This window comes from Oncorhynchus tshawytscha, linkage group LG08 (genome assembly GCF_018296145.1).
Source record: "Oncorhynchus tshawytscha isolate Ot180627B linkage group LG08, Otsh_v2.0, whole genome shotgun sequence".
In the NCBI taxonomy this organism is placed as follows: domain Eukaryota; kingdom Metazoa; phylum Chordata; class Actinopteri; order Salmoniformes; family Salmonidae; genus Oncorhynchus; species Oncorhynchus tshawytscha.
This window is the reverse complement of record NC_056436.1, coordinates 74769708-74796765: the sequence shown is the minus strand read 5'-3', so window position 1 is coordinate 74796765 and position 27058 is coordinate 74769708. Positions and strand designations below refer to the sequence as shown.

At 45.0% G+C, this 27058-nt stretch overlaps 1 protein-coding gene across 1 annotated transcript in view; it reads right to left on the bottom strand.

Annotated features, from left to right (window-relative positions):
- LOC112257066 (glutamate receptor 1-like) overlaps positions 1-27058 on the bottom strand; it is a 212099-nt gene that overhangs the window by 109253 nt on the left and 75788 nt on the right. The window contains exons 4-6 of the mRNA XM_042325960.1: positions 23413-23569; positions 22832-22859; positions 3510-3563 (exon numbers count right to left, since the gene is read on the bottom strand). Coding sequence (XP_042181894.1) covers positions 3510-3563; positions 22832-22859; positions 23413-23569 — 239 coding nt within the window. The remainder of the gene's footprint in view (positions 1-3509; positions 3564-22831; positions 22860-23412; positions 23570-27058) is intronic.

Here is a 27058-nt window from a genome sequence, read left to right as displayed (position 1 = left end):
ATTCTCTTTCTCTCCCCCTTCTCTCCTTCTTATGCCTAATGGGCCTGCTCCCTCTACTCCCCACCCCCCACTCCTCTCCTTCTTATGCCTAATGGGCCTGCTCCCTCTACTCCCTACCCCCACTCCTCTCCTTCTTATGCCTAATGGGCCTGCTCCCTCTACTCCGTACCCCCACTCCTCTCCTTCTTATGCCTAATGGGCCTGCTCCCTCTACTCCCTACCCCCACTCCTCTCCTTCTTATGCCTAATGGGCCTGCTCCCTCTACTCCCTACCCCCTACTCCTCTCCTTCTTATGCCTAATGGGCCTGCTCCCTCTACTCCCTACCCCCACTCCTCTCCTTCTTATGCCTAATGGGCCTGCTCCCTCTACTCCCTACCCCCACTCCTCTCCTTCTTATGCCTAATGGGCCTGCTCCCTCTACTCCCTACCCCCACTCCTCTCCTTCTTATGCCTAATGGGCCTGCTCCCTCTACTCCCTACCCCCACTCCTCTTCTTCTTATGCCTAATGGGCCTGCTCCCTCTACTCCCTACCCCCACTCCTCTTCTTCTTATGCCTAATGGGCCTGCTCCCTCTACTCCCCACCCCCACTCCTCTCCTTCTTATGCCTAATGGGCCTGCTCCCTCTACTCCCTACCCCCACTCCTCTCCTTCTTATGCCTAATGGGCCTGCTCCCTCTACTCCCTACCCCCACTCCTCTCCTTCTTATGCCTAATGGGCCTGCTCCCTCCACTCTCTACCCCCCACTCCTCTCCCTCTCCACCCTCCTCACATCCCTTCTCCCTCTCCTCTCCCTTTCCTCCTCTGTCCTCTCTCCTCTCCTCCTTCTCCCTGAAGTACCAGTACAATCAGATGTCCATATGTCTCAGTTGAATGTTCAGAGGAGAGAGTGAAGGAGAGAGAAGAGAAGAAGAGAAGTGTGTATTTTTCTGCTCCATGTGTTAGCTAATGAAGTGCACTGAACTGAGCTGGTTACTATAGAAACCACTCCTCACAGACACGGAGTGGAACCATTTGATATAGACTTCCTAGACACACACAGAAAGACTAAGAGATGAAGACATACACACACAGAAAGACTAAGAGATGAAGACATACACACACAGAAAGACTAAGAGATGAAGACATACACACACAGAAAGACTAAGAGATGCATCCCATAGATGCAAACAAGCAGGCACACACACACACACACACATCCCATAGATGCAAACAAGCAGGCACACACACACACACACACACACACACACACACACACACACACACACACACACACACACACACACACACACGTAAATATGACAGCTGCACTAAGGTAGGACACAGAAAAGTCATTTTAATAGAACCATTATGGGAGAACGCAGGTAGTTTGAACACTAGACTTTATAGCTCTATCACTTATACTTCATTCTAACAAACTGACCAGATGAGAGGGATACTGAGAGAATCACAGTGAGCCAGCATATTATTGTTGTTTTACAATTTCGGTGTCCCAAATGGCACCCTATTCCCTGTATAATGCACTATAAAGGGAAATGTAGTGCAGTATAAAAGAAATATGGTGCCATTTGGGACACAGCCCATGCTTTCTGTTGATACCAATATTCTGCTGTATTTAGTGTCCATGGGGAGGTTGTATGAGCGGTGCCCTGGGACGACCATAGCAGACAAATACAGCTAATGCACATTACCCTGCACACATTTACTCACTGACCCTCTACTGTCTGTCTCTCAGGGGCTGGCGGCTGAGAGTGTGTGTGTGTGTGTGTGTGTGTGTGTGTGTGTGTGTGTGTGTGTGTGTGTGTGTGTGTGTGTGTTGTGCAGCATTTCAACACAGTCACAGTCAGTCAATCAAGGCAGGGGTTTGCAATCCTCTTCGCAGAAGGCTCTTCCAGCAGCAGTATGAATGGTCTGACTCGGTAGACTACAGAGACGTCTATTCAGAGAGTGTGTAGTGGGTAAGATAGACATCAATTTTGAGAGATAACTTGTAATATTTTCATATTTTAGGATACACTTTTCATGTTAATGCAAAATTCCTCAAAAAAAACAAGCGTATCTCTGTGAAATGTCAACGGAGCACCGAGCTTTAACTTTTCAAAGCCTTTTAAATTGAATTCAGCTCATTTATCCTTTTGTCAAATCTTCAAAAAGTTACTGTGAGAAGTGGCACGGCTCAGTCAACAGAGTTCTTATTATCAATGTGTTAGGTTCCGGCATGTTTTTCTTTGGATAGAATGTTAATGACATGTCACAGAAAGGCCTCACAACCATTCAGAATATGAAGAGTCATACTTGTCTTGGTAAAAATGGATTTATTCATCACGTTTCCACCCACTTGGGGCAGAGTGGATACCATGTTGTAAGTCTTATTCTACTATCAACACATTGGGATGTATCACACCTATTACACAGGACAACATCTGGAGAATACACAGAGAGATCAAGCAGAGCTAGAAATAGAGACAGAGACAGAGAGACAGAGAAAGACAGAGAGAGTCGCACACAAATAACTAGACATACCTCGGCCACAGGTAACTTCCACAGAGCTGTGAACGATCTGAGACAAGGCAAGAAAGGCCTTCAATGCCATCAGAAAGAATAGAACATTTGACATACCAATTAGGATCTGGCTAAAAATACTTGAAACAGTTATAGAACACATTGCCCTTTGTGGTTGTGAGGTCTGGGGTCTGCTCACTAACCAAGAATTCACAAAATGAGACAAATACTAAATGGTGTCTCTGCATGCAGAATTCTGTAAAAATATCCTCTGTGTACAATGTAAAACTCCAAATAATGCATGCAGAGCAGAATTAGGCTGAAACCCGCTAATTATCAAAAACCTGAAAAGAGCCGTTACATTCTACAACCACCTAAAAGGAAGTGATTCCCAAACCTTCCATAACAAAGCCATCACCTACAGAGATGAACCTGGAGAAGAATCCCCTAAGCAAGCTGGTCCTGGGGCTCTGTTCACAAACACAAACAGACCCCACACATCCCCATGACAGCAACACAGTTAGACCCAACCAAATAATGAGAAAAGAAAAATATAATATAAAATATAACAGACATAGTGAGCATAGCCTTGCTATTGAGAAAGGCTGCCGCAGGCAGACCTGCCTCTCAAGAGAAGACAGGCTATATGCACACTGCCCACAAAATGAAAACTGGAAACTGAGCTGCACTTCCTAACCTCCTGCCAAATGTATGACCGTATTAGAGACATATTTTCCCACAGCAGCAAGATTTGAGACCTGTTGCCTCAAGAAAAGGGCAACCAGTGAAGAACAAACACCATTGTAAATACAACCCATATTTATGCTTATTTATTTTCCCTTTTGTACTTTAACCATTTGCACATTGTTACAACACTGTATATATACATAATATGACATTTGAAATGAGATAGAGATCAAGAGAAAGAGAGAGAGAGAGAGAGGGAGAGACAGAGGGAGAGAGAGATGGAGATACATAGATACAGTAGAGAGATAGAGATCTTACCAGGTTGGCCAGGATGTAGTGGTAACTCTTAGCATTCTTCCCCTGTTCAACGATCTGGAGCAGAGGAGAGAAGACATGACTTTAGTGTGTGTGTGTGTGTGTGTGTGTGTGTGTGTGTACCTATGTAGTGACCTTGTCCAGGGCAAATAAGACACCAACTAGGGTAAGACATTGTAACAGCAGGACTCTAAAAATATGAATATTCATTCGAATCATTCCTGTAGTCTCATCCCATGCATACAGATAGACATAACAGCTTGTTAAATAGTAGGGATGGAAAGATTAACCAATACGAGTCAGTCCCCAATTTAAATATTTAAGATATGACTGCATTATTCCGCGGACCCCAAACCGATCCAGATGTAGCACCCGTCCATTCAAGCGTTACAAATTGCTAATTCACATTTATTTTTGCTCATGTAAAGTTCTTTCTACCTCCTGAAAATACCTTTTGTGACAACTGATGTGTCCTCTCCTTCAGTGTGGAACGAAGCATGTAACTGTGTTGAAAGTCACTGATCTACAAGTCATGTTGCATTCTGACCAACACCAGGTAATATCAGTAGTCTGGTCAAACTGAGCACTGTGCCCTGCTTCTCACGCTGACCAACACCAGGTAATATCAGTAGTCTAGTCAAACTGAGCACTGTGCCCTGCTTCTCACGCTGACCAACACCAGGTAATATCAGTAGTCTAGTCAAACTGAGCACTGTGCCCTGCTTCTCACGCTGACCAACACCAGGTAATATCAGTAGTCTAGTCAAACTGAGCACTGTGCCCTGCTTCTCACGCTGACCAACACCAGGTAATATCAGTAGTCTAGTCAAACTGAGCACTGTGACCAACACCAGGTAATATCAGTAGTCTAGTCAAACTGAGCACTGTGCCCTGCTTCTCACGCTGACCAACACCAGGTAATATCAGTAGTCTAGTCAAACTGAGCACTGCTTCTCACGCTGACCAACACCCAGTAGTCTTCAAACTGAGCACTGTGCCCGCTTCTCACGCTGACCAACACCAGGTAATATCAGTAGTCTAGTCAAACTGAGCACTGTGCCCTGCTTCTCACACTGACCAACACCAGGTAATATCAGTAGTCTGGTCAAACTGAGCACTGTGCCCTGCTTCTCACGCTGACCAACACCAGGTAATATCAGTAGTCTGGTCAAACTGAGCACAGGTAATATCAGTAGTCTGGTCAAACTGAGCCCTGCTTCTCACGCTGACCAACACCCAGGTAATATCAGTAGTCTGGTCAAACTGAGCACTGTGTCCTGCTTCTCACGCTGACCAACACCAGGTAATATCAGTAGTCTGGTCAAACTGAGCACTGTGTCCTGCTTCTCACGCTGACCAACACCAGGTAATGAGCATCAGTGACCAACACCAGTCTAGGTCAAACTGAGCACTGTGTCCTGCTTCTCACGCTGACCAACACCAGGTAATATCAGTAGTCTGGTCAAACTGAGCACTGTGTCCTGCTTCTCACGCTGACCAACACCAGGTAATATCAGTAGTCTGGTCAAACTGAGCACTGTGCCCTGCTTCTCACGCTGACCAACACCAGGTAATATCAGTAGTCTGGTCAAACTGAGCACTGTGCCCTGTCTTCAAACTCACGCTGACCAACACCAGGTAATATCAGTAGTCTGGTCAAACTGAGCACTGTGCCCTGCTTCTCACGCTGACCAACACCAGGTAATATCAGTAGTCTAGTCAAACTGAGCACTGTGCCCTGACCAACACCTTCAGTAGTCTCACGCTGACCAACACCAGGTAATATCAGTAGTCAGTAGCACTGTGCCCTGCTTCTCACGCTCAGGTAAACTGAGCACTGCACTGTGCCCTGCTTCTCACGCTGACCAACACCAGGTAATAGTCAGTGAGCAGTCTGCTTCTCACGTCAAACTAGAGTCAAACTGAGCACTGTGTCCTGCTTCTCACGCTGACCAACACCAGGTATCAGTAGTCTGGTCAAACTGAGCAGTAGTCTGGTCAAACTGAGCACTGCTGACCAACACCCCAGTAGTCTTCAAACTGAGCACTGTGCCCTGCTTCTCACGCTGACCAACACCAGGTAATATCAGTAGTCTGGTCAAACTGAGCACTGTGCCCTGCTTCTCACGCTGACCAACACCAGGTAATATCAGTAGTCTGGTCAAACTGAGCACTGTGTCCTGCTTCTCACGCTGACCAACACCAGGTAATATCAGTAGTCTAGTCAAACTGAGGTCAAACTGACCAACACCAGGCACTGTGCCCTGCTTCTCACGCTGACCAACACCAGGTAATATCAGTAGTCTAGTCAAACTGAGCACTGTGTCCTGCTTCTCACGCTGACCAACACCAGGTAATATCAGTAGTCTAGTCACGCTGACCAACACCAGGTAATATCAGTAACTGAGCACTGTGCCCTGCTTCTCACGCTGACCAACACCAGGTAATATCAGTAGTCTAGTCAAACTGAGCACTGTGCCCTGAGCACTGTTCTTCACGCTGACCAACACCAGGTAATATCAGTAGTCTAGTCAAACTGAGCACTGTGCCCTGCTTCTCACGCTGACCAACACCAGGTAATATCAGTAGTCTAGTCAAACTGAGCACTGTGCCCTGCTTCTCACGCTGACCAACACCAGGTAATATCAGTAGTCTGGTCAAACTGAGCACTGTGCCCTGCTTCTCACGCTCTAGTCAAACTGAGCACTGTGCCCTGCTTCTCACGCTGACCAACACCAGGTAATATCAGTAGTCTGGTCAAACTGAGCACTGTGCCCTGCTTCTCACGCTGACCAACACCAGGTAATATCAGTAGTCTAGTCAAACTGAGCACTGTGTCCTGCTTCTCACGCTGACCAACACCAGGTAATATCAGTAGTCTAATAACGTGGCTGGTGAGTATACAGTAATGTCAAATCTGAAAACATGGTCTGGAAAAGTGGTACATGGGACCATAGAAACAGTGTCTGATAAAGAATGATGATGAAATATTACAGCCATAGATAATGTAGTCCAATTAGTTCATATTCCACGGTAATTGGTGTCAATGGATCTCGTTATCCTGAAACTTTCATGATCTAAACATGGAATATTGTTTGTCAGTTTCAATAAAACTATGCACTAAGAGTAATGCAACAGTTACTTATCATTTTGAGCAGTTATATCAATTGATAGTTAGGTCATTGTAATGAAATTAATAGACAGTGTCGTGTCTTTACTATAATTAACTGAAGACTGATAGTTTTTATCAAAGATTCTCTGTAATTAGTATTACGCGATTAGACTGATTAATCATGTAACTGTAATTACTAGGAAGTCGGGGCACCAAGGAAATATATTCAGATTACAAAGTTATCATTTCCTAAAATAACTTTTCAGATATTTTATCTGATCAATTAGTCTTCGAATTAATGAATTATTTACTTTACCTCACGTTAGTCTCATTCCAAACGTTGTAAATGGTTGGTTATCTGCACAAACCCAGTCTTCACTATGAGTCATCCATACATCAATTGTATTAAATCATTTATTTATTACTAACTGAGTAATTCACAGAAATGCATAAACAAACAAACAAGGTAAATGTGGTTACATGAAATGATAGGAGAATGTGCCCTAGTGGGCTAAACCGGCATGGCGGCTTGTTAGACAAAAGGGAAGTGGGGGTCGACTAAGAAGTCACTACAGAGTGATAATTATAACAATTGAAATGCTAATCCTTTGCACATGAACGCTCACTCATTCGGGAACAATTGCAATCAATATATATATATATATTTACACTCAGTGTGTCGTCTTGATCGCTGGTGAAAAGTTTGTTTCTTTTGTAGAATTGTCTGTCTCTCTCCCTCTCTCTCTCGGTTGTGGTTAGAGTGGATTGTTCAGAGTGACATTCATTCGTTTCGTTATAGAATTGATGTTTCGGCGGTTGTCATTCTTCGCATTCAATAATACCGAATTCCTAGATGCAGACTAGTAATTCATATCAAAGACTTGTTCTTATTCTGTCGGTATCGATAGTCTAAGAGTTTAACCATGTGGTATGGTTAAAAGATTCAGCAATAGTCTACAACCTTTGTCTCCTCCTAATGGAGAAAAACATGGTCTGCAACCTTTAGCCATCTCGTAATTGAGGTAAGCTCGGTCTGCTGATCGAAAACCCGAGTGGGGGTTTAATTCGGAAGGCATAAAAGGGCTGTCCCAGGACGCCTGACCCTAACTGGGCTCAGGGGCGGTCCTCTGATTTAGTTAACTTCAATCCCCTTTTTGAGTTTTCCTCCATTAAACAGTCCAAAATCATATTACACACTTTTACAAACAGTATCATACTCACTGATTCATCTTATACAACAATTAGATGTAAACCTCATATCTGAGGCTATAATATAAATAGCGTTATGGTAATGTGGCCACACCGTCTCCCATGAGCTTCCCCAAGTTGTGACAAACGGACCAGTTCGTAGCTGGATTCTTCACCGATCTTTTATACTTTCTCCGGAACATGAAGTTTGTTCGTACCTCAAGTTCTGTGAGGTGGAAGAAATGATTTTGTGCTCCATGAAAATCTACTCTGCCTCTTATACTATGTGGCCATGTGGCAGGGTCTTCTCAGGAATTTATGACCTCTCTCTGGCCATAGCAGCCTAGTTGAAGGAGGCAAGGGGGAGGCAGGGAGAGGGGGATGGGGCTTGCTATACCCAAAGAGGGCAACGTCATGACAACAGTCATCTCAGATGTAATGTGTGAATTGCATTTTATAATGGTAATACTTTGATGTTAAGGTGATTTTAGTTCAATGAACAAATGATCTTAGCTTTACGTGTATTGTATCGAAGCAATTGGAAAAAGTGTTAGAGTTTTGAAAAATGTGTATTTTGATCATTGGTTGTCTAGAGTTTTGAAAAATGACATCAAGGTTCCCGAAATTAGTGCCAAATTGATTATAAAAACCTGTAAATAGTCATTACAATTTACCACAGATGAGAAACACATTGATTAAAAACATGGCACTAATTATATGCAGGCTGTACATTAGCTCACGTTAAAGCATTAAGCACATAACCACTGTCATGACTTTCCCTCCTAGGTGAGGATCAAAGAGAGCCCCCCCCCCCTCTCTCTCCCACCAGAGAAGGAAAAGGGGGGGGGGGTGAAGTAGGGGAGAGGCGTTGCGCCGCAAGGTGTTGATTTATCTGTTTTTTGAAACCAGGTTTGCTGTTTATTTGAACAATAAATCAAATCAAAGTTTATTTGTCACGTGCACCGAATTCAACAGGTGTAGACCTGAAATGTTTACTTACAGGCTCTAAACAATAGTGTGAAAAAGCTATGAGGTGAACAATAGGTAGATAAAGAAATAAAACAACAGTAAAAAGACAGACTATATACAGTAGCGAGGCTATAAAAGTAGCAAGGCTACATACAGACACCGGTTAGTCAGGCTGATTGAGGTAGTATGTACATGTAGATATGGTTAAAGTGATGCATATATGATGAACAGAGAGTAGCAGTAGCGTAAAAGAGGGGTATGCGGGTGGTGGGTGGCGGGACACAATGCAGTAGCCCGGGTTAGCCAATGTGCGGGAGCACTGGTTGGTCGGGCCAATTGAGGTAGTATGTACATGAATGTATAGTTAAAGTGACTATGCATATATGATAAACAGAGAGTAGCAGCAGCGTAAAAAGAGGGGTTGGGGAGCACACAATGCAAATAGTCAGGGTAGGCATTTGATTAACATATGAGATGGAAGGAGATGGAAGGAAGTTTCATGCAATATGGGCTCTATATAATACTGTCAGAGCTGTGTGCAAGTTGACGATGCAAACGATTTGGGATTTTCAATACATCAATGTTTTTTACAAAAAAGAAGAAGTGATGCAGTCAGTCTCTCCTCAACTCTTAGCCAAGAGAGACTGGCATGTATAGTATTTACATTAGCCCTCTGATTACAATGAAGAGCAAAACATGCCACTCTGTTCTGGGCCAGCTGCAGCTTAACTAGGTCTTTCCTTGCAGCACTGGACCACACGACTGGACAAGAATCAAGATTAGACAAAACTAAAGCCTGCAGAACCTGCTTTTTGGAGTGTGGTGCCAAAAAAGCACAGCATCCCTTTATTATGACCAGAACTCTCCCTATCTTTACAACCATTGAATCTATATGTTTTGACCATGCCACTTTACAATCTAAGGTAACGCCAAGTAATTTAGTCTCCTCAACTTGTTCAACAGCTACACCATTCATTACCAGATTCAGCTGAGGTCTAGCACTTAAGGAATGATTTGTACCAAATAAAACGCTCTTAGTTTTAGAGATGTTCAGGACCAGTTTACTACTAGCCACCCATTCCAAAACAGACTGCAACTCTTTGTTCAGGGTTTCAGTGACTTCATTAGCTGTGGTTGCTGATGCGTATATGGTTGAATCTTCAGCATACATGGACACACATGCTTTGTTTAATGCCAGTGGCAGGCCATTGGTAAAATAGAAAAGAGTAGAGGGCCTAGAGAGCTGCCCTGCAGTACACCAAACTTGACATGTTTGACATTAGAGAAGCTTCCATTAAAGAAAACTCTTTGAGTTCTATTAGACAGATAGCTCTGAATCCACACTATGGCAGATTTTGAAAAGCCATAGTACATACGTTTTTAAACAACAGATTATGGTCAATAATATCAAAGTCTGCACTGAAATCTAACAGTACAGCTCCCACAATCTTCTTCTTATCGATTTCTTTCAACCAATCATTGGTTCAATCAACCAGTCATTTGTGTCAGTGCAGTACATGTTGAGGGCCCTTCTCTTGTTGAGGGCCACTCCGATAGGAGTGGCTATAGAGTCAGCTACCATCCTCAGTAACTTCCATCTAACTTGTCAATGCCAGGAGGTTTGTCATGATCGAGAACAATACTTTCTCCACATCTCCCACACTAACTTTACAAAACTCAAACTTGCAATGCTTTTCTTTCATTATTTGTTTTATTATGCATGAATACAATCGTTCACTGTTCGTTGTTGGCATTTCCTGCCTAAGTTTGCCCACTTTGCCAATGAAATAATCATTAAAATAATTGGCAACATCAAATGGTTTTGTGATGAATAAGCCATCTGATTTGATGAAAGATGGAGTTGAATTTGTCTTTCTGCCCATAATTTCATATAAAGTACTCCAAAGTTTTTTCCATTATTCTTTATATCATTGATCTTGGTTTTATAATAAAGTTTATTATTCTTTTTGTTGAGTTTAGTCACATAATTTCTCAATTTGCAGTAAGTCAGCCAGTCAGATGTGCAGCCAGACTTATTAGCCACTCCTTTTGCCCCATCTCTTTCAACCATACAGTTTTTCAATTCCTCATCAATCCATGGAGTCTTAACAGTTCTAACAGTCAGTTTCTTAACAGGTGTTTATCAATAATTAGAAGAAGCAATTTCATAAATTCATCAAGTGCAGCGTCTGGATGCTCCTCATTAATTACATGAGACCAACACATATCTTTAACATCATCCACATAAGAGTCACAGCAAAATGTTTTGTATGATCTCTTATATGCTATTTTAGGCCCAGCTGTTGGAACTTTGGCTTTCCTGGATATAGCCACTATATTGTGATTACTGCATCCAATGGGTACGGATACAGCTTTAGAACAAAGTTCTACAGTATTAGTACAAATGTGATTGTACATGTGGATGATCTTGTTCCTGTAGTGTTTGTAAACACCCTGGTAGGTTGATTAATAACCTGAACCAGATTACAGGCACTGGTTACAGTGAGAAGCTTCCTCTTGAGCGGACAGCTTGATGAAAACCAGTCAATATTCAGGTCCCCAAGAAAGTAGACCTCTCTGTTTACATCACATACACTATCAATCATTTCACACATATTATTTAGATACTGACTGTTAGCACTTGGTGGACTATAGCAACACACCAAAAGAAAAGGCTTTAGATGTGCCAAGTGAACCTGCAACCACAACACTTCAACCCTTCAACACTTCATCACGACATAAGATCTTCTCTAAGCATTACAGGGATATGGCTCTGAATATATACAGCAACACCTCCCCCATAAACATGTATGTCTCTTCTATGTATGTCTATAGAAGAGGCAACTGATGTATCATCAAATTAATTATCTAAGTGAGTCTCATTGATAATATATGAATGATAATATATGAATGTTATCTGATGTTAGCAAGTTATTGATTTCATGAACCTTATTTCTAAGGCTACATATATTCATATGGGCTATTTTCAGCCCTTTCCTGGGTAGCTTATCAGAGATAGACATAATACTGAAAAGAGCAAATAAAGCAAGATAAAATAAATCTACATTCAGCAGTCCATTAATCAATTGGTGTGTGTGTGTGTTGCGTGGTTGAAGATTGGCTCTCTCATCCCTTCTTGGCTTCTGGGTGGGAGGGTGGACAATGAGCCTGTCATAGCGGATGTAAGCAATGTCCCCACACGCTCTGGCAGCTTTCATGGCTGGGATAAATTCTTTCCTCTTCTGGCGCACAGCTTCAGGATAGTCTTCATTGAGGAAGATATACGCTCCTCTCAAGTTCTTGGCTCTTTCCAGAACAGCTACCTTGTCCTTGAACCTCAGGAACTTGACCACTATCGGCCTGGGCCTGTCACCTGGGCTGGTGGTGGGTTTCCCAGTCCTGTCGGCGTGCTCCACCTCAAACGTCCTGTGGTCCATCTTCAATTCCTCAGACTCCGTCCACAACCATGTTGTTCCGTCTTGATTGTCCCTCGAGTCTGATTTCTCCGTCATTGTTATCATGGATTCACACACAGAACTGAAGTCCTCTCTCAAAGACTTGCAGATTGCTGTCTTCTTGCCGTTCTCCTGTTTCAACTCATCGAGCTGACCCTGGGAGAACTGCAAACTGTTCTTCAGGTCCTGGACCTCTCTGGTCAGGTTGTCCATTCTTTTATTAGTAGAATCAACAAGTATTTGGACAAAACACTTCAAATCAAAATCAAATCAAATCAAATTTTATTTGTCACATACACATGGTTAGCAGATGTTAGTGCGAGTGTAGCGAAATGCTTGTGCTTCTAATTCCGACAATGCAGTAATAACCAACAAGTAATCTAGCTAACAATTCCAAAACTACTACCTTATAGACACAAGTGTAAGGGGATAAAGAATATGTACATAAAGATATATGAATGAGTGATGGTACAGAGCGGCATAGGCAAGATACAGTAGATGGTATTGAGTGCAGTATATACATATGAGATGAGTATGTAAACAAAGTGGCATAGTTAAAGTGGCTAGTGATACATGTATTACATAAGGATGCAGTAGATGATATAGAGTACAGTATATACGTATACATATGAGATGAATAATGTAGGGTATGTAAACATTATATTAGGTAGCATTGTTTAAAGTGGCTAGTGATATATTTTACATCAATTCCCATCATTAAAGTGGCTGGAGTTGAGTCAGTGTGTTGGCAGCAGCCACTCAATGTTAGTGGTGGCTGTTTAACAGTCTGATGGCCTTGAGATAGAAGCTGTTTTTCAGTCTCTCGGTCCCAGCTTTGATGCACCTGTACTGACCTCGCCTTCTGGATAATAGCGGGGTGAACTGGCAGTGGCTCGGGTGGTTGCTGTCCTTGATGATCTTTATGGCCTTCCTGTGACATCGGGTGGTGTAGGTGTCCTGGAGGGCAGGTAGTTTGCCCCCGGTGATGCGTTGTGCAGACCTCACTACCCTCTGGAGAGCCTTACGGTTGTGGGCGGAGCAGTTGCCGTACCAGGCGGTGATACAGCCCGACAGGATGCTCTCGATTGTGCATCTGTAGAAGTTTGTGAGTGCTTTTGGTGACAAGCCGAATTTCTTCAGCCTCCTGAGGTTGAAGAGGCGCTGCTGCGCCTTCTTCACAATGCTGTCTGTGTGGGTGGACCAATTCAGTTTGTCTGTGATGTGTACGCCGAGGAACTTAAAACTTAAACTACTGTTCCATCTACCCTCTCCAGTCCACAATCATCTCCTTATTTTTGTTGACGTTGAGTGTGAGGTTATTTTCCTGACACCACACTCCGAGGGCCCTCACCTCCTCCCTGTAGGCCGTCTCGTCGTTGTTGGTAATCAAGCCTACCACTGTTGTGTCGTCCGCAAACTTGATGATTGAGTTGGAGGCGTGCGTGGCCACGCAGTCGTGGGTGAACAGGGAGTACAGAAGAGGGCTCAGAACGCACCCTTGTGGGGCCCCAGTGTTGAGGATCAGCGGGGTGGAGATGTTGTTGCCTACACTCACCACCTGGGGGCGGCCCGTCAGGAAGTCCAGTACCCAGTTGCACAGGGCGGGGTCGAGACCCAGGGTCTCGAGCTTGATGACGAGCTTGGAGGGCACTATGGTGTTAAATGCCGAGCTGTAGTCAATGAACAGCATTCTCACGTAGGTATTCCTCTTGTCCAGATGGGTTAGGGCAGTGTGCAGTGTGGTTGAGATTGCATCGTCTGTGGACCTATTTGGGCGGTAAGCAAATTGGAGTGGGTCTAGGGTGTCAGGTAGGGTGGAGGTGATATGGTCCTTGACTAGTCTCTCAAAGCACTTCATGATGACGGAAGTGAGTGCTACTGGGCCTGCAGCCTTGCGAGGGTTGACACGTTTAAATGTTTTCCTCACGTCGGCTGCAGTGAAGGAGAGTCCGCATGTTTTAGTTGCGGGCAGTGTCAGTGGCACTGTATTGTCCTCAAAGCGGGCAAAAAAGTTATTTAGTCTGCCTGGGAGCAAGACATCCTGGTCCGTGACAGTGCTGGTTTTCTTTTTGTAATCCGTGATTGACTGTAGACCCTGCCACATACCTCTTGTGTCTGAGCCGTTGAATTGAGATTCTACTTTGTCTCTATACTGACGCTTAGCTTGTTTGATTGCCTTGCGGAGGGAATAGTTACACTGTTTGTATTCGGTCATGTTTCCAGTCACCTTGCCCTGATTAAAAGCAGTGGTTCGCGCTTTCAGTTTCACGCGAATGCTGCCATCAATCCACGGTTTCTGGTTTGGGAATGTTTTAATCGTTGCTATGGGAACGACATCTTCAACGCACGTTCTAATGAACTCGCACACCGAATCAGCGTATTCGTCAATGTTGTCGTCTGACGCAATACGGAACATATCCCAGTCCACGTGATGGAAGCAGTCTTGGAGTGTGGAATCAGATTGGTCGGACCAGCGTTGAACAGACCTCAGCGCGGGAGCTTCTTGTTTTAGGCAGGGATCAACAAAATGGAGTCGTGGTCAGCTTTTCCGAAAGGAGGGCGGGGCAGGGCCTTATATGCGTCGCGGAAGTTGGAATAGCAATGATCCAAGGTTTTTCCCGCCCTGGTTGCGCAATCGATATGCTGATAAAATCTTGTTATCTGAGTCTTGTTTTCAGATTAGCCTTGTTAAAATCCCCAGCTACAATGAATGCAGCCTCCGGATATATGGATTCCAGTTTGCAAAGAGTCAAATAAAGTTCGTTCAGAGCCATCGATGTGTCTGCTTGGGGGGGGAATATATACGGCTGTGATTATAATTGAAGAGAATTCCCTTGGTAGATAATGCGGTCTACATTTGATTGTGAGGAATTCTAAATCAGGTGAACAGAAGGACTTGAGTTCCTGTATGTTGTTTTGGCCACACCATGTCCCGTTAACCATAAAGCATACACCCCCGCCCCTCTTCTTACCAGAAAGATGTTTGTTTCTGTCTGCGCGATGCGTGGAGAAACCAGCTGGCTGCACCGATTCCGATAGCGTCTCTCCAGTGAGCCATGTTTCCGTGAAGCAAAGAACGTTACAGTCTCTGATGTCCCTCTGGAATGCTACCCTTGCTCGGATTTCATCAACCTTGTTGTCAAGAGACTGGACATTGGCGAGGAGAATGCTAGGGAGTGGTGCACGATGTGCCCGTCTCCGGAGTCTGACCAGAAGACCGCTTCGTTTTCCCCTTTTTCGAAGTCGTTTTTTGGGGTCGCCGGCTGGGATCCATTCCGTTGTCCTGGGTGAAAGACAGAACACAGGATCCGCTTCGCGAAAGTCATATTCTTGGTCGTACTGATGGTGAGTTGACGCTGCTCTTATGTTCAGTAGTTCTTCTCGACTGTATGTAATGAAACCTAAGATGACCTGGGGTACCAATGTAAGAAATAAAACATAAAAAATAAAAAAACTGCATAGTTTCCTAGGAACGCGAAGCGAGGCGGCCATCTCTGTCGGCGCACTTGTAAAGAGACCTAACAACTGCTTGTAGGTCTCTTTTTGTTCTTTTAAAATATCCTTCACCTCTGATAGAGAGACACCACTGTCCTCAACGGTACTCCCGCTGGCTTTGGTCTTTGTCATGGTAGCTAGCAATGTAGGTTATGCTGTTATTCCTTGCAGTTCCAGATAGGGCAGGTCACAGGGAAGATTGAAAACAACAAACAGCAGGGATTTAGAAAATCTGCGGTCCCAGCCACGTTGATTAACCGTGTTGCGGGCTGCGTTCAAGAAAACCCTGCTAGCTGCTATGCCAAATAGCTCCAATAGCTTAGGTAGCGGAGGAGAGGATAGGGACTGGGAAGGAGAGGAGAGGGACTGGGGAGGAGAGTAGGGGGACTGGGGTGGAGAGTAGAGGGAGTGGGGAGGAGAGTAGAGGGACTGGGGAGGAGAGGATAGGGACTGGGAAGGAGAGGAGAGGGACTGGGGTGGAGGGGAGGAGAGTAGAGGGACTGGGGAGGAGAGGAGAGGGAGTGGAGAGGAGAGGGAGTGGGGAGGTGAGCAGAGGGACTGGGAAGGAGAGGAGAGGGACTGGGGAGGAGAGTAGAGGGAGTGGGGAGGAGAGGAGAGGGAGTGGGGAGGAGAGGGAGTGGGGGGAGGAGAGGAGAGGGAGTGGGGAGGAGAGGAGAGGGTGGAGAGGAGAGATAGTGGGGAGGAGAGGAGGAGAGGGGGTGGAGAGGAGAGGGACAGGGGAGGAGAGGAGAGGAGAGATAGTGGGGAGGAGATGAGAGGGATTGTAGAGGAGTGGGAGTGGGGAGAAGAGGAGAGAGAGTGGGGAGAAGAGGAGAGAGAGTGGGGAGAAGAGGAGAGGGATTGGAGAAAAGAGGGGCAGAGATGAGAGGGATTGGAGAGGAGAAGGGGTGGGGAGGAGAGGAGAGAGAGGGGGAGGAGAGGAGAGAGAGTGGAAAGAAGAGGAGAGATAGTGGTGAGGAGAGGGAGTGAGGAGGAAAGGAGAGGAGAGAGAGTGGGGAGAAGAGGAGAGGGATTGGAGAGGAGAATGGGTGGGGAGGAGAGGAGAGAGAGTGGAAAGAAGAGGAGAGATAGTGGGGAGGAGAGGGAGTGGGGAGGAAAGGAGGAGAGAGATTGAGAAGAGATGGACTGGGGAGGAGAGGGAGTGGGGAGGAGAGGGAGTGGGGAGGAGAGGGTGAGGCGAGGAGAAGAGAAGAGAGGAAAATGTCAATTGTAGTGTAGACGGGATGGTTCCGTGTGGCTCAGTTGGTTGTGGATTCGCCAGGGTTGTGGGTTCGATCCCCACGGGGGGCTGGTATAAAAATGTATGCACTTACTACTTACTATAAATCGCTTTGGATTAGAACATCTGCTAAATCACTAAAAAGGAAATCTATACAGCTATAGAGTTCTATGAATGAATCCATTTGTGAAATTGTTAATTCGATAGGGACCTATAAACTGATAATTGTTTGATTCATAGATATGTACTGCTCCGTGTATACATCTGAGGCTATATACAGGGGGTTCTGTTATTGACATATTGAGTGGGGGTTCTGTAACTGACACATAGAGTGGGGGTTCTGTAACTGACATATAGAGTGGGGGTTCTGTAACTGACATATAGAGTGGGGGTTCTGTAACTGATATATAGAGTGGGGGTTCTGTAACTGACAGAGTGGGGGTTCTGTAACTGACAAATAGAGTGGGGGTTCTGTAACTGACATATAGAGTGGGGGTTCAGTAACTGACAGATAGAGTGGGGGTTCTGTAACTGACAGATAGAGTGGGGGTTCTGTAACTGACATATAGACTGGGGGTTCTGTAACTGACATATAGAGTGGGGGTTCTGTAACTGACAGATAGAGTGGGGGTTCTGTAACTGACATATAGAGTGGGGGTTCTGTAACTGACATATAGAGTGGGGGTTCTGTAACTGACATATAGAGTGGGGGTTCTGTTACTGACATATAGAGTGGGGGTTCTGTAACTGACATATAGAGTGGGGTATGTAACTGATCATGGAATTTACATGACCTCACATATTCCCAACATATTTTCTTCTTCTGAGAGTCTCCCACACGTTCATATCCTGTGTGTGTGTGTGTGTGTGTGTGTGTGTGTGTGTGTAGCAGACTGGAAGGCATGGCAGACAGTTGCATTAGATATTAAGGGTGACCCTAGCACAAGGCATGTCCTGCAGCGCAATGTAGCCTCCGGTGAGGAGAGGCACGAGGCCTAGAGACACTGATACCCAAGACTGGGGAAAAATTATGGAGAGGCACGAGGCCTAGAGACACTGATACCCAAGACTGGGGAAAAATTATGGAGAGGCACGAGGCCTAGAGACACTGATACCCAAGACTGGGGAAACATTATGGAGAGGCACGAGGCCTAGAGACACTGATACCCAAGACTGGGGAAGATGATGGAGAGGCACGAGGCCTAGAGACACTGATACCCAAGACTGGGGAAGATGATGGAGAGGCACGAGGCCTAGAGACACTGATACCCAAGACTGGGAGAAGATGATGGAGAGGCACGAGGCCTAGAGACACTGATACCCAAGACTGGGAGAAGATGATGGAGAGGCACGAGGCCTAGAGACACTGATACCCAAGACTGGGAGAAGATGATGGAGAGGCACGAGGCCTAGAGACACTGATACCCAAGACTGGGAGAAGATGATGGAGAGGCACGAGGCCTAGAGACACTGATACCCAAGACTGGGAGAAGATGATGGAGAGGCACGAGGCCTAGAGACACTGATACCCAAGACTGGGAGAAGATGATGGAGAGGCACGAGGCCTAGAGATACTGATACCCAAGACACTGGGGAGCAACATCAGCACAATAACTGTTCATCAGGAGCTTCATGAAATGGGTTTCTGTGGCCGAGCAGCCGCACACAAGCCTAAGATCACCATGTCAATGCCAAGTGTCGGCTGGAGTGGTGTAATGTTTGCCGCCATTGAAGCAGTGGAAACACGTTCTCTGTCGTGATGAATCATGCTACACTATCTCACAGTCTGACGGATGAGTCTGGGTTTGGTGGATGCCAGGAGAACACTACCTGCCCCAATGCATAGGGCCAACTGTAAAGTTTGTTGAAGAAGGAACAACGGTCTGGGGCTGTTTTTCATGGTTCATGCTAGGCCCATTAGTTCCAGTAAAGGGAAATCTTAATACTACAGCATACCATAACATTCAAGACGATTCTGTGCTTCCAACTTTGTGGCAGCAGTTTGGGGAAGGCCCTTTCCTGTTTCAGCATGACAATGCCCCTGTGGACAAAGCAAGGTCCATAAAGAAATGGTTTGTCGAGATCGGTGTGGAAGAACTTGACTGCATTACAACTCCATCAAACACCTTCGGGCTGAACTGAAACGCCAACATCGAGCCAGGCCTAATCGCCCAACATCGAGCCAGGCCTAATCGCCCAACATCGAGCCAGGCCTAATCGCCCAACATCGAGCCAGGCATAATCACCCAACATCATTGCCGACCTCACTAATGCTTGTGGCTGAATGGAAGCAAGTCCCCGCAGCAATGTTCCAACATCTATTGGAAAGTCTTCCCAGAAGAGTGGAGGCTGTTATAGCAGCAATGTTACAACATCTATTGGAAAGTCTTCCCAGAAGAGTGGAGGCTGTTATAGCAGCAATGTTCCAACATCTATTGGAAAGTCTTCCCAGAAGAGTGGAGGCTGTTATAGCAGCAATGTTCCAAGGTCTAGTGGAAAGCCTTCCCAGAAGAGTGGAGGCTGTTATAGCAGCAATGTTCCAATGTCTAGTGGAAAGCCTTCCCAGAAGAGTGGAGGCTGTTATAGCAGCAATGTTCCAACATCTAGTGGAAAGTCTTCCCAGAAGAGTGGAGGCTGTTATAGCAGCAATGTTCCAACATCTATTGGAAAGTCTTCCCAGAAGAGTGGAAGCTGTTATAGCAGCAATGTTCCAACATCTATTGGAAAGTCTTCCCAGAAGAGTGGAGGCTGTTATAGCAGCAATGTTCCAATGTCTAGTGGAAAGCCTTCCCAGAAGAGTGGAGGCTGTTATAGCAGCAATGTTCCAATGTCTAGTGGAAAGCCTTCCCAGAAGAGTGGAGGCTGTTATAGCAGCAATGTTCCAATGTCTAGTGGAAAGACTTCCCAGAAGAGTGGAGGCTGTTATAGCAGCAATGTTCCAATGTCTAGTGGAAAGCCTTCCCAGAAGAGTGGAGGCTGTTATAGCAGCAATGTTCCAACATCTATTGGAAAGTCTTCCCAGAAGAGTGGAGGCTGTTATAGCAGCAATGTTCCAACATCTAGTGGAAAGCCTTCCCAGAAGAGTGGAGGCTGTTATAGCAGCAATGTTCCAACATCTAGTGGAAAGTCTTCCCAGAAGAGTGGAGGCTGTTATAGCAGCAATGTTCCAACATCTATTGGAAAGTCTTCCCAGAAGAGTGGAGGCTGTTATAGCAGCAATGTTCCAACATCTATTGGAAAGTCTTCCCAGAAGAGTGGAGGCTGTTATAGCAGCAATGTTCCAATGTCTAGTGGAAAGCCTTCCCAGAAGAGTGGAGGCTGTTATAGCAGCAATGTTCCAATGTCTAGTGGAAAGCCTTCCCAGAAGAGTGGAGGCTGTTATAGCAGCAATGTTCCAACATCTAGTGGAAAGCCTTCCCAGAAGAGTGGAGGCTGTTATAGCAGCAATGTTCCAATGTCTAGTGGAAAGCCTTCCCAGAAGAGTGGAGGCTGTTATAGCAGCAATGTTCCAACATCTAGTGGAAAGTCTTCCCAGAAGAGTGGAGGCTGTTATAGCAGCAATGTTCCAACATCTATTGGAAAGTCTTCCCAGAAGACTGGAGGCTGTTATAGCAGCAATGTTCCAACATCTAATGGAAAGTCTTCCCAGAAGAGTGGAGGCTGTTATAGCAGCAATGTTCCAACATCTATTGGAAAGTCTTCCCAGAAGACTGGAGGCTGTTATAGCAGCAATGTTCCAACATCTAATGGAAAGTCTTCCCAGAAGAGTGGAGGCTGTTATAGCAGCGAAGGAGAGACCAACTCCATATTAACGCGCATGATTTTGGAATGATATGTTCATGCTAACATTTGGGTGCCTGCATACGTGTATGTGTCTGTGTGTGCACGTGTGGGTCCCTGTGCGTGTGTATAACAAACAGGCTTCTATAGAGCAGGGTGCAGACCTCTGTGATGGATGGAGTCTGTCTGAGCGGAGAACTGCTGTGGCTCAGCTGCTGTAAACTGGTGAGAAGTGATGCAACTACCTTAAGTGTGGACACCAGGTCATCAATAACACTCACACACACTCACACACCAGACACTGCCTTCACACAGCTAGAGCCAAGCGTTGGAGGAGAGAGAGGGGATAGAGGTCTCTGTTCTTTCTGTGTGTATCTGTGTGTGGGAGGGGGAAGGATGCATAAGTATGGGGGAGTGAGTGGGGTAGTGGTGCGTGTGTGTTTGTGTGTGAGCGTGTGTGCATGTATCATTAAGGGCATCCCAGTGTGTGTGTGTGTGTGTGTGTGTGTGTGTGTGTGTGTGTCATTAATTGCTATGCCGGGATACACCCTTCCCAGGCAGCAGTAGCATGGAGAGTAAGTGTTTCTCTTCAGCTCCAAATGTCAACCTAACCGTATCTATATCTCCTGTCTGTAATACACTGAGACTAATAAACTACACCGGACCACTGCCTGGGAGGATCATCTCTTCCACAGGTTGGCCTTTATTGTCAGGAATCATGCCCTGGAGGCAGCTCTACAAAGTAGTCACTGTGGCACAACCAGAAAGTCATAAAGTCTGAAACCCTAACCTAACCCTTACCTTAACCCTAACCTGAACCACACTTCTAACCCTAATGCCTAACCTTAACCTTAAATAACAACCAAAAAGGTCATTTTTGTTTTTACACATTTTTATGAAAAAGCCCATTTTGACTTTACAGCTGGCCTATCAAGCGGAAGATTTCTTGACAATAAACATCAACCTGCCTCTTTTACCTTCTCTTCTATCTCTTGTTATTACTCTCTGTCTTTCTCCCTCCCCTCTTTTTGCTGGTTATGTGGTATTTATTTAAATTATGTCACACGTGCAACAGAGCAATGCTTTTTTAAATGTCTGGATTTATGGTAATTCACAGAAAGCAAAATTACGATGGCACATATCAGGCCCACTTTTTTAATTCACACAGCATTTATGTGAATCCAGTTCTGGCTGACCCAGATCTGTCAAAGTTATGGCTTATGTATGGCAGCCGAATCATGGACCACTGCTTGCCATTTTTGCCATTACTAGCCCATTACTAGCCCATTACTAGCCCAATACTAGCCCATTACTAGCCCATTACTAGCCCATTACTAGCCCATTACTAGCCCATTACTAGCCCATTACTAGCCCATTACTAGCCCATTACTAGCCCAATACTAGCCCATTACTAGCCCATTACTAGCCCAATACTATCCCATTACTAGCCCATTACTAGCCCAATACTAGCCCATTACTAGCCCATTACTAGCCCAATACTAGCCCAATACTAGCGATGGAGATGACTGGCTCAATCTCTCAGTCTCTCATTACCTTTTTGAGGATGAGGTGAGTCTCTCAGTCTCTCATTACCTTATTGAGGATGAGGTGAGTCTCTCAGTCTCTCGTTATCGTTTTGAGGATGAGGTGAGTCTCTCAGTCTCTCGTTCCCTTTTTGAGGATGAGGTGAGTCTCTCAGTCTCTCGTTATCGTTTTGAGGATGAGGTGAGTCTCTCATTACCTTTTTAAGGATGAGGTGAGTCTCAAACTCTCGTTATTGTTTTGAAGATGAGGTGAGAATCTCAGTCTCATTACCTTTTTGAGGATGAAGTGAGTCTCTCAGTCTCTCGTTACCGTTTTGAGGATGAGGTGAGTCTCTCAGTCTCTCATGACCTTTTTGAGGATGAGGTGAGTCACTCAGTCTCTCGTTACATTTTTGAGGATGAGGTGAGTCTCAGTCGCTCATTACCGTTTTGAGGATGAGGTGAGTCTCTCAGTCTCTCATTACCGTTTTGAGGATGAGGTGAGTCTCTCAGTCTCTCGTTATCGTTTTGAGGATGAGGTGAGTCTCTCAGTCTCTCATTACCTTTTTGAGGATGGAGGTGAGTCTCTCAGTCTCTCATTACCTTTTTGAGGATGAGGTGAGTCTCTCAGTCTCTCGTTACCGTTTTGAGGATGAGGTGAGTCTCTCAGTCTCTCGTTACCTTTTGAGGATGAGGTGAGTCTTTCAGTCTCTCGTTATCAGTTTTGAGGATGAGGTGAGTCTCCTCCTTTTAAGGATGAGGTGAGTCTCAAACACCGTTATTGTTTTGAAGATGAGGTGAGAATCTCAGTCTCATTACCTTTTTGAGGATGAAGTGAGTCTCTCAGTCTCTCAGTTACCGTTTTGAGGATGAGGTGAGTCTCTCAGTCTCTCATGACCTTTTGAGGACAGTGAGGCCTACAGTCTCGTTACATTTTTGAGGATGAGGTGAGTCTCAGAGGTCATTACCGTTTTGAGGATGAGCTGAGTTCCAGTCTCATATTACCGTTTTGAGGATGAGGTGAGTCCATCAGTCTCATCTGTCATGCTTTTGAGGATGAGGACTGAGTCCATCAGTCTCTCGTTACCTGTTTTGAGGATGGAGGTGAGGACTATCCATCAGTTAACTTTTGAGGATCTGTCATGTCTCACAGTCAATGATGATCTGTCCCTCCTTCCTCTTGTCCAGGTCTTGAAACACCTTGAGGAATGAGGCCTCCGTCATGGTCTCTACGTTGACAGACGTCACCAGCCAGCTCCTCTCAGCAGCCGTGTCCAGGACCTTCTGCAGCACAGACAGGCCTACAAGTCAGGGGCAAAAGTCAGAGGTCAGGGGTTAGAGGTGAACTATGGCTGTGTTCCAAAATCATATTCCCAAAATGCCCTGGACTGGACTATCCATCAATAATACATCTGTCATGCTAACATACAGTAGGACTATCCATCAGTAACACATCTGTCATGCTAACATACAGTAGGACTATCCATCAGTAACACATCTGTCATGCTAACATACAGTAGGACTATCCATCAGTAATACATCTGTCATGCTAACATACAGTAGGACTATTCATCAGTAATACATCTGTCATGCTAAAATACAGTAGGACTATCCATCAGTAATACATCTGTCATGCTAACATACAGTAGGACTATCCATCAGTAATACATCTGTCATGCTAACATACAGTATGACTATACATCAGTAACACATCTGTCATGCTAACATACAGTAGGACTATACATCATACGACTTTCTGACAGCACAGCAATGTAATATATGATTACCGTCTCTAGAGGGATAGTTCATTATGATGACTGGGATGCCATGTACAGGTATGATGTTACAGCACTTGTTGCTACTCTGAATAATCCCTCCACACACACACACACACACACACACAAACACACACTCACAGACACGTGCACACACACACACACACACACACACACACACACACACACACACACACACACACACACACACACACACACACACACACACACACACACACACACACACACACACACACACACACACACACACACACCACACACACAGGGCCGGCCCCAGGCATAAGCTTTTATTGTTTTAGGAACTCAGACGGGGTCTCAGCTTACTATTGAGAGTAAGAATTGTAGAATACACCAGGTACAATTTCAAAATGTGTTTGTGCATCAGCAGTTTTTCTCTTGTTATGTCAGTCACTGACAGTGACTCAATTAGCCATGTCAGCAAACATTTATTAGATTAGTCAATTAGTCTAGCCAGCTTGTAGTAATCATGGCCGACTACTAACCGGGCACGCAGTACACATGCCCAGGGGCCCTGACGTCCAGAGGGTCCCTATTGATTTTGTTCGTAATTCTCACTCAGATATCATATTAACATGGCATAAGTCATTAAGAAATGTTTAGAATTGGAGAAAATTATCTGTAAAACTAAAACAATAGCAAAATTAGTAGAATTGCATGAAATGTGTTATAAATATGCAACATTTTCTCTACGGCCCATGGCAAAATGTGTAGAATTGCAGGAAATGAAAGGTAAACTTTTCTCTCCGTCGTCAAGAGGGGGGCCACTAAAATGTTTTGCCCCGAGGTGGGGGCCCCACAACCAAAGCTCAAGGCTCAAGGCTAGGGCTGGCCCTGCACACACACGCACACACCCAGACATCCACACAAATGCACACAGACCCTCAGAGGCACCAATTACACCCAGGCCACTCCATTAAGCTGTCCCCATAGGCTAAAAGCATCTAAAGCATAATGGGGGAACAGGCTAGGAAGCATCATGGGAGAACACCCAGGGACAGGAAATAAGACGCGATTAGGGAATGCATCGATCATGGCTGCAGATAAAGAGTGTGGGAGCCACACACAAACACACAGTATCATGTTAGACAAATCAGAATCCTCTTGGGAGGGGAGAGACAGTTGTTCCAGGAGGTAAACAAATCTTTTACATGCAGCAGAGCGGCGGCCATTACTGAAGCAAATACTGAATTACACCAATTACATTATAAGCTAAGCTAATATTCCACCCAGCCAATCACAACTACACTAGAGAGAATAATCAGAAATTGCATTTTTGTATGCAACCTCTGTTCTTGGTGAGAATGTCTGATACATACATATGACCCTCTTTACATATTTCACCTGCCATATTTGCAGCAGGGTTGTTGGTGTGTTTAACTAGTCAGAGTTATGGTGAAAGGTGATGGATGTCTGGCTGTCTAACTAGTCAGAGTTATGGTGAAAGGTGATAGATGTCTGGCTGACTAACTAGTCAGAGTTATGGTGAAAGGTGATAGATGTCTGGCTGACTAACTAGTCAGAGTTATGGTGAAAGGTGATGGATGTCTGGCTGTCTAACTAGTCAGAGTTATGGTGAAAGGTGATGGATGTCTGGCTGTCTAACTAGTCAGAGTTATGGTGAAAGGTGATAGATGTCTGGCTGACTAACTAGTCAGAGTTATGGTGAAAGGTGATGGATGTCTGGCTGACTAACTAGTCAGAGTTATGGTGAAAGGTGATAGATGTCTGGCTGACTAACTAGTCAGAGTTATGGTGAAAGGTGAAAGATGTCTGGCTGTCTAACTAGTCAGAGTTATGGTGAAAGGTGATGGATGTCTGGCTGTCTAACTAGTCAGAGTTATGGTGAAAGGTGATAGATGTCTGGCTGTCTAACTAGTCAGTTATGGTGAAAGGTGATAGATGTCTGGCTGACTAACTAGTCAGAGTTATGGTGAAAGGTGATAGATGTCTGGCTGTCTAACTAGTCAGAGTTATAGTGAAAGGTGATGGATGTCTGGCTGTCTAACTAGTCAGAGTTATGGTGAAAGGTGATGGATGTCTGGCTGTCTAACTAGTCAGAGTTATGGTGAAAGGTGATGGATGTCTGGCTGTCTAACTAGTCAGAGTTATGGTGAAAGGTGATAGATGTCTGGCTGTCTAACTAGTCAGAGTTATGGTGAAAGGTGATAGATGTCTGGCTGTCTAACTAGTCAGAGTTATGGTGAAAGGTGATAGATGTCTGGCTGTCTAACTAGTCAGAGTTATGGTGAAAGGTGATAGATGTCTGGCTGACTAACTAGTCAGAGTTATGGTGAAAGGTGATAGATGTCTGGCTGACTAACTAGTCAGAGTTATGGTGAAAGGTGATAGATGTCTGGCTGTCTAACTAGTCAGAGTTATGGTGAAAGGTGATGGATGTCTGGCTGTCTAACTAGTCAGAGTTATGGTGAAAGGTGATGGATGTCTGGCTGTCTAACTAGTCAGAGTTATGGTGAAAGGTGATGGATGTCTGGCTGTCTAACTAGTCAGAGTTATGGTGAAAGGTGATGGATGTCTGGCTGTCTAACTAGTCAGAGTTATGGTGAAAGGTGATAGATGTCTGGCTGTCTAACTAGTCAGAGTTATGGTGAAAGGTGATAGATGTCTGGCTGTCTAACTAGTCAGAGTTATGGTGAAAGGTGATAGATGTCTGGCTGACTAACTAGTCAGAGTTATGGTGAAAGGTGATAGATGTCTGGCTGACTAACTAGTCAGAGTTATGGTGAAAGGTGATAGATGTCTGGCTGTCTAACTAGTCAGAGTTATGGTGAAAGGTGATAGATGTCTGGCTGTCTAACTAGTCAGAGTTATGGTGAAAGGTGATAGATGTCTGGCTGTCTAACTAGTCAGAGTTATGGTGAAAGATGTCTGGCTGACTAACTAGTCAGAGTTATGGTGAAAAGTGATGGATGTCTGGCTGACTAACCAGTCAGAGTTATGGTGAAAGGTGATAGA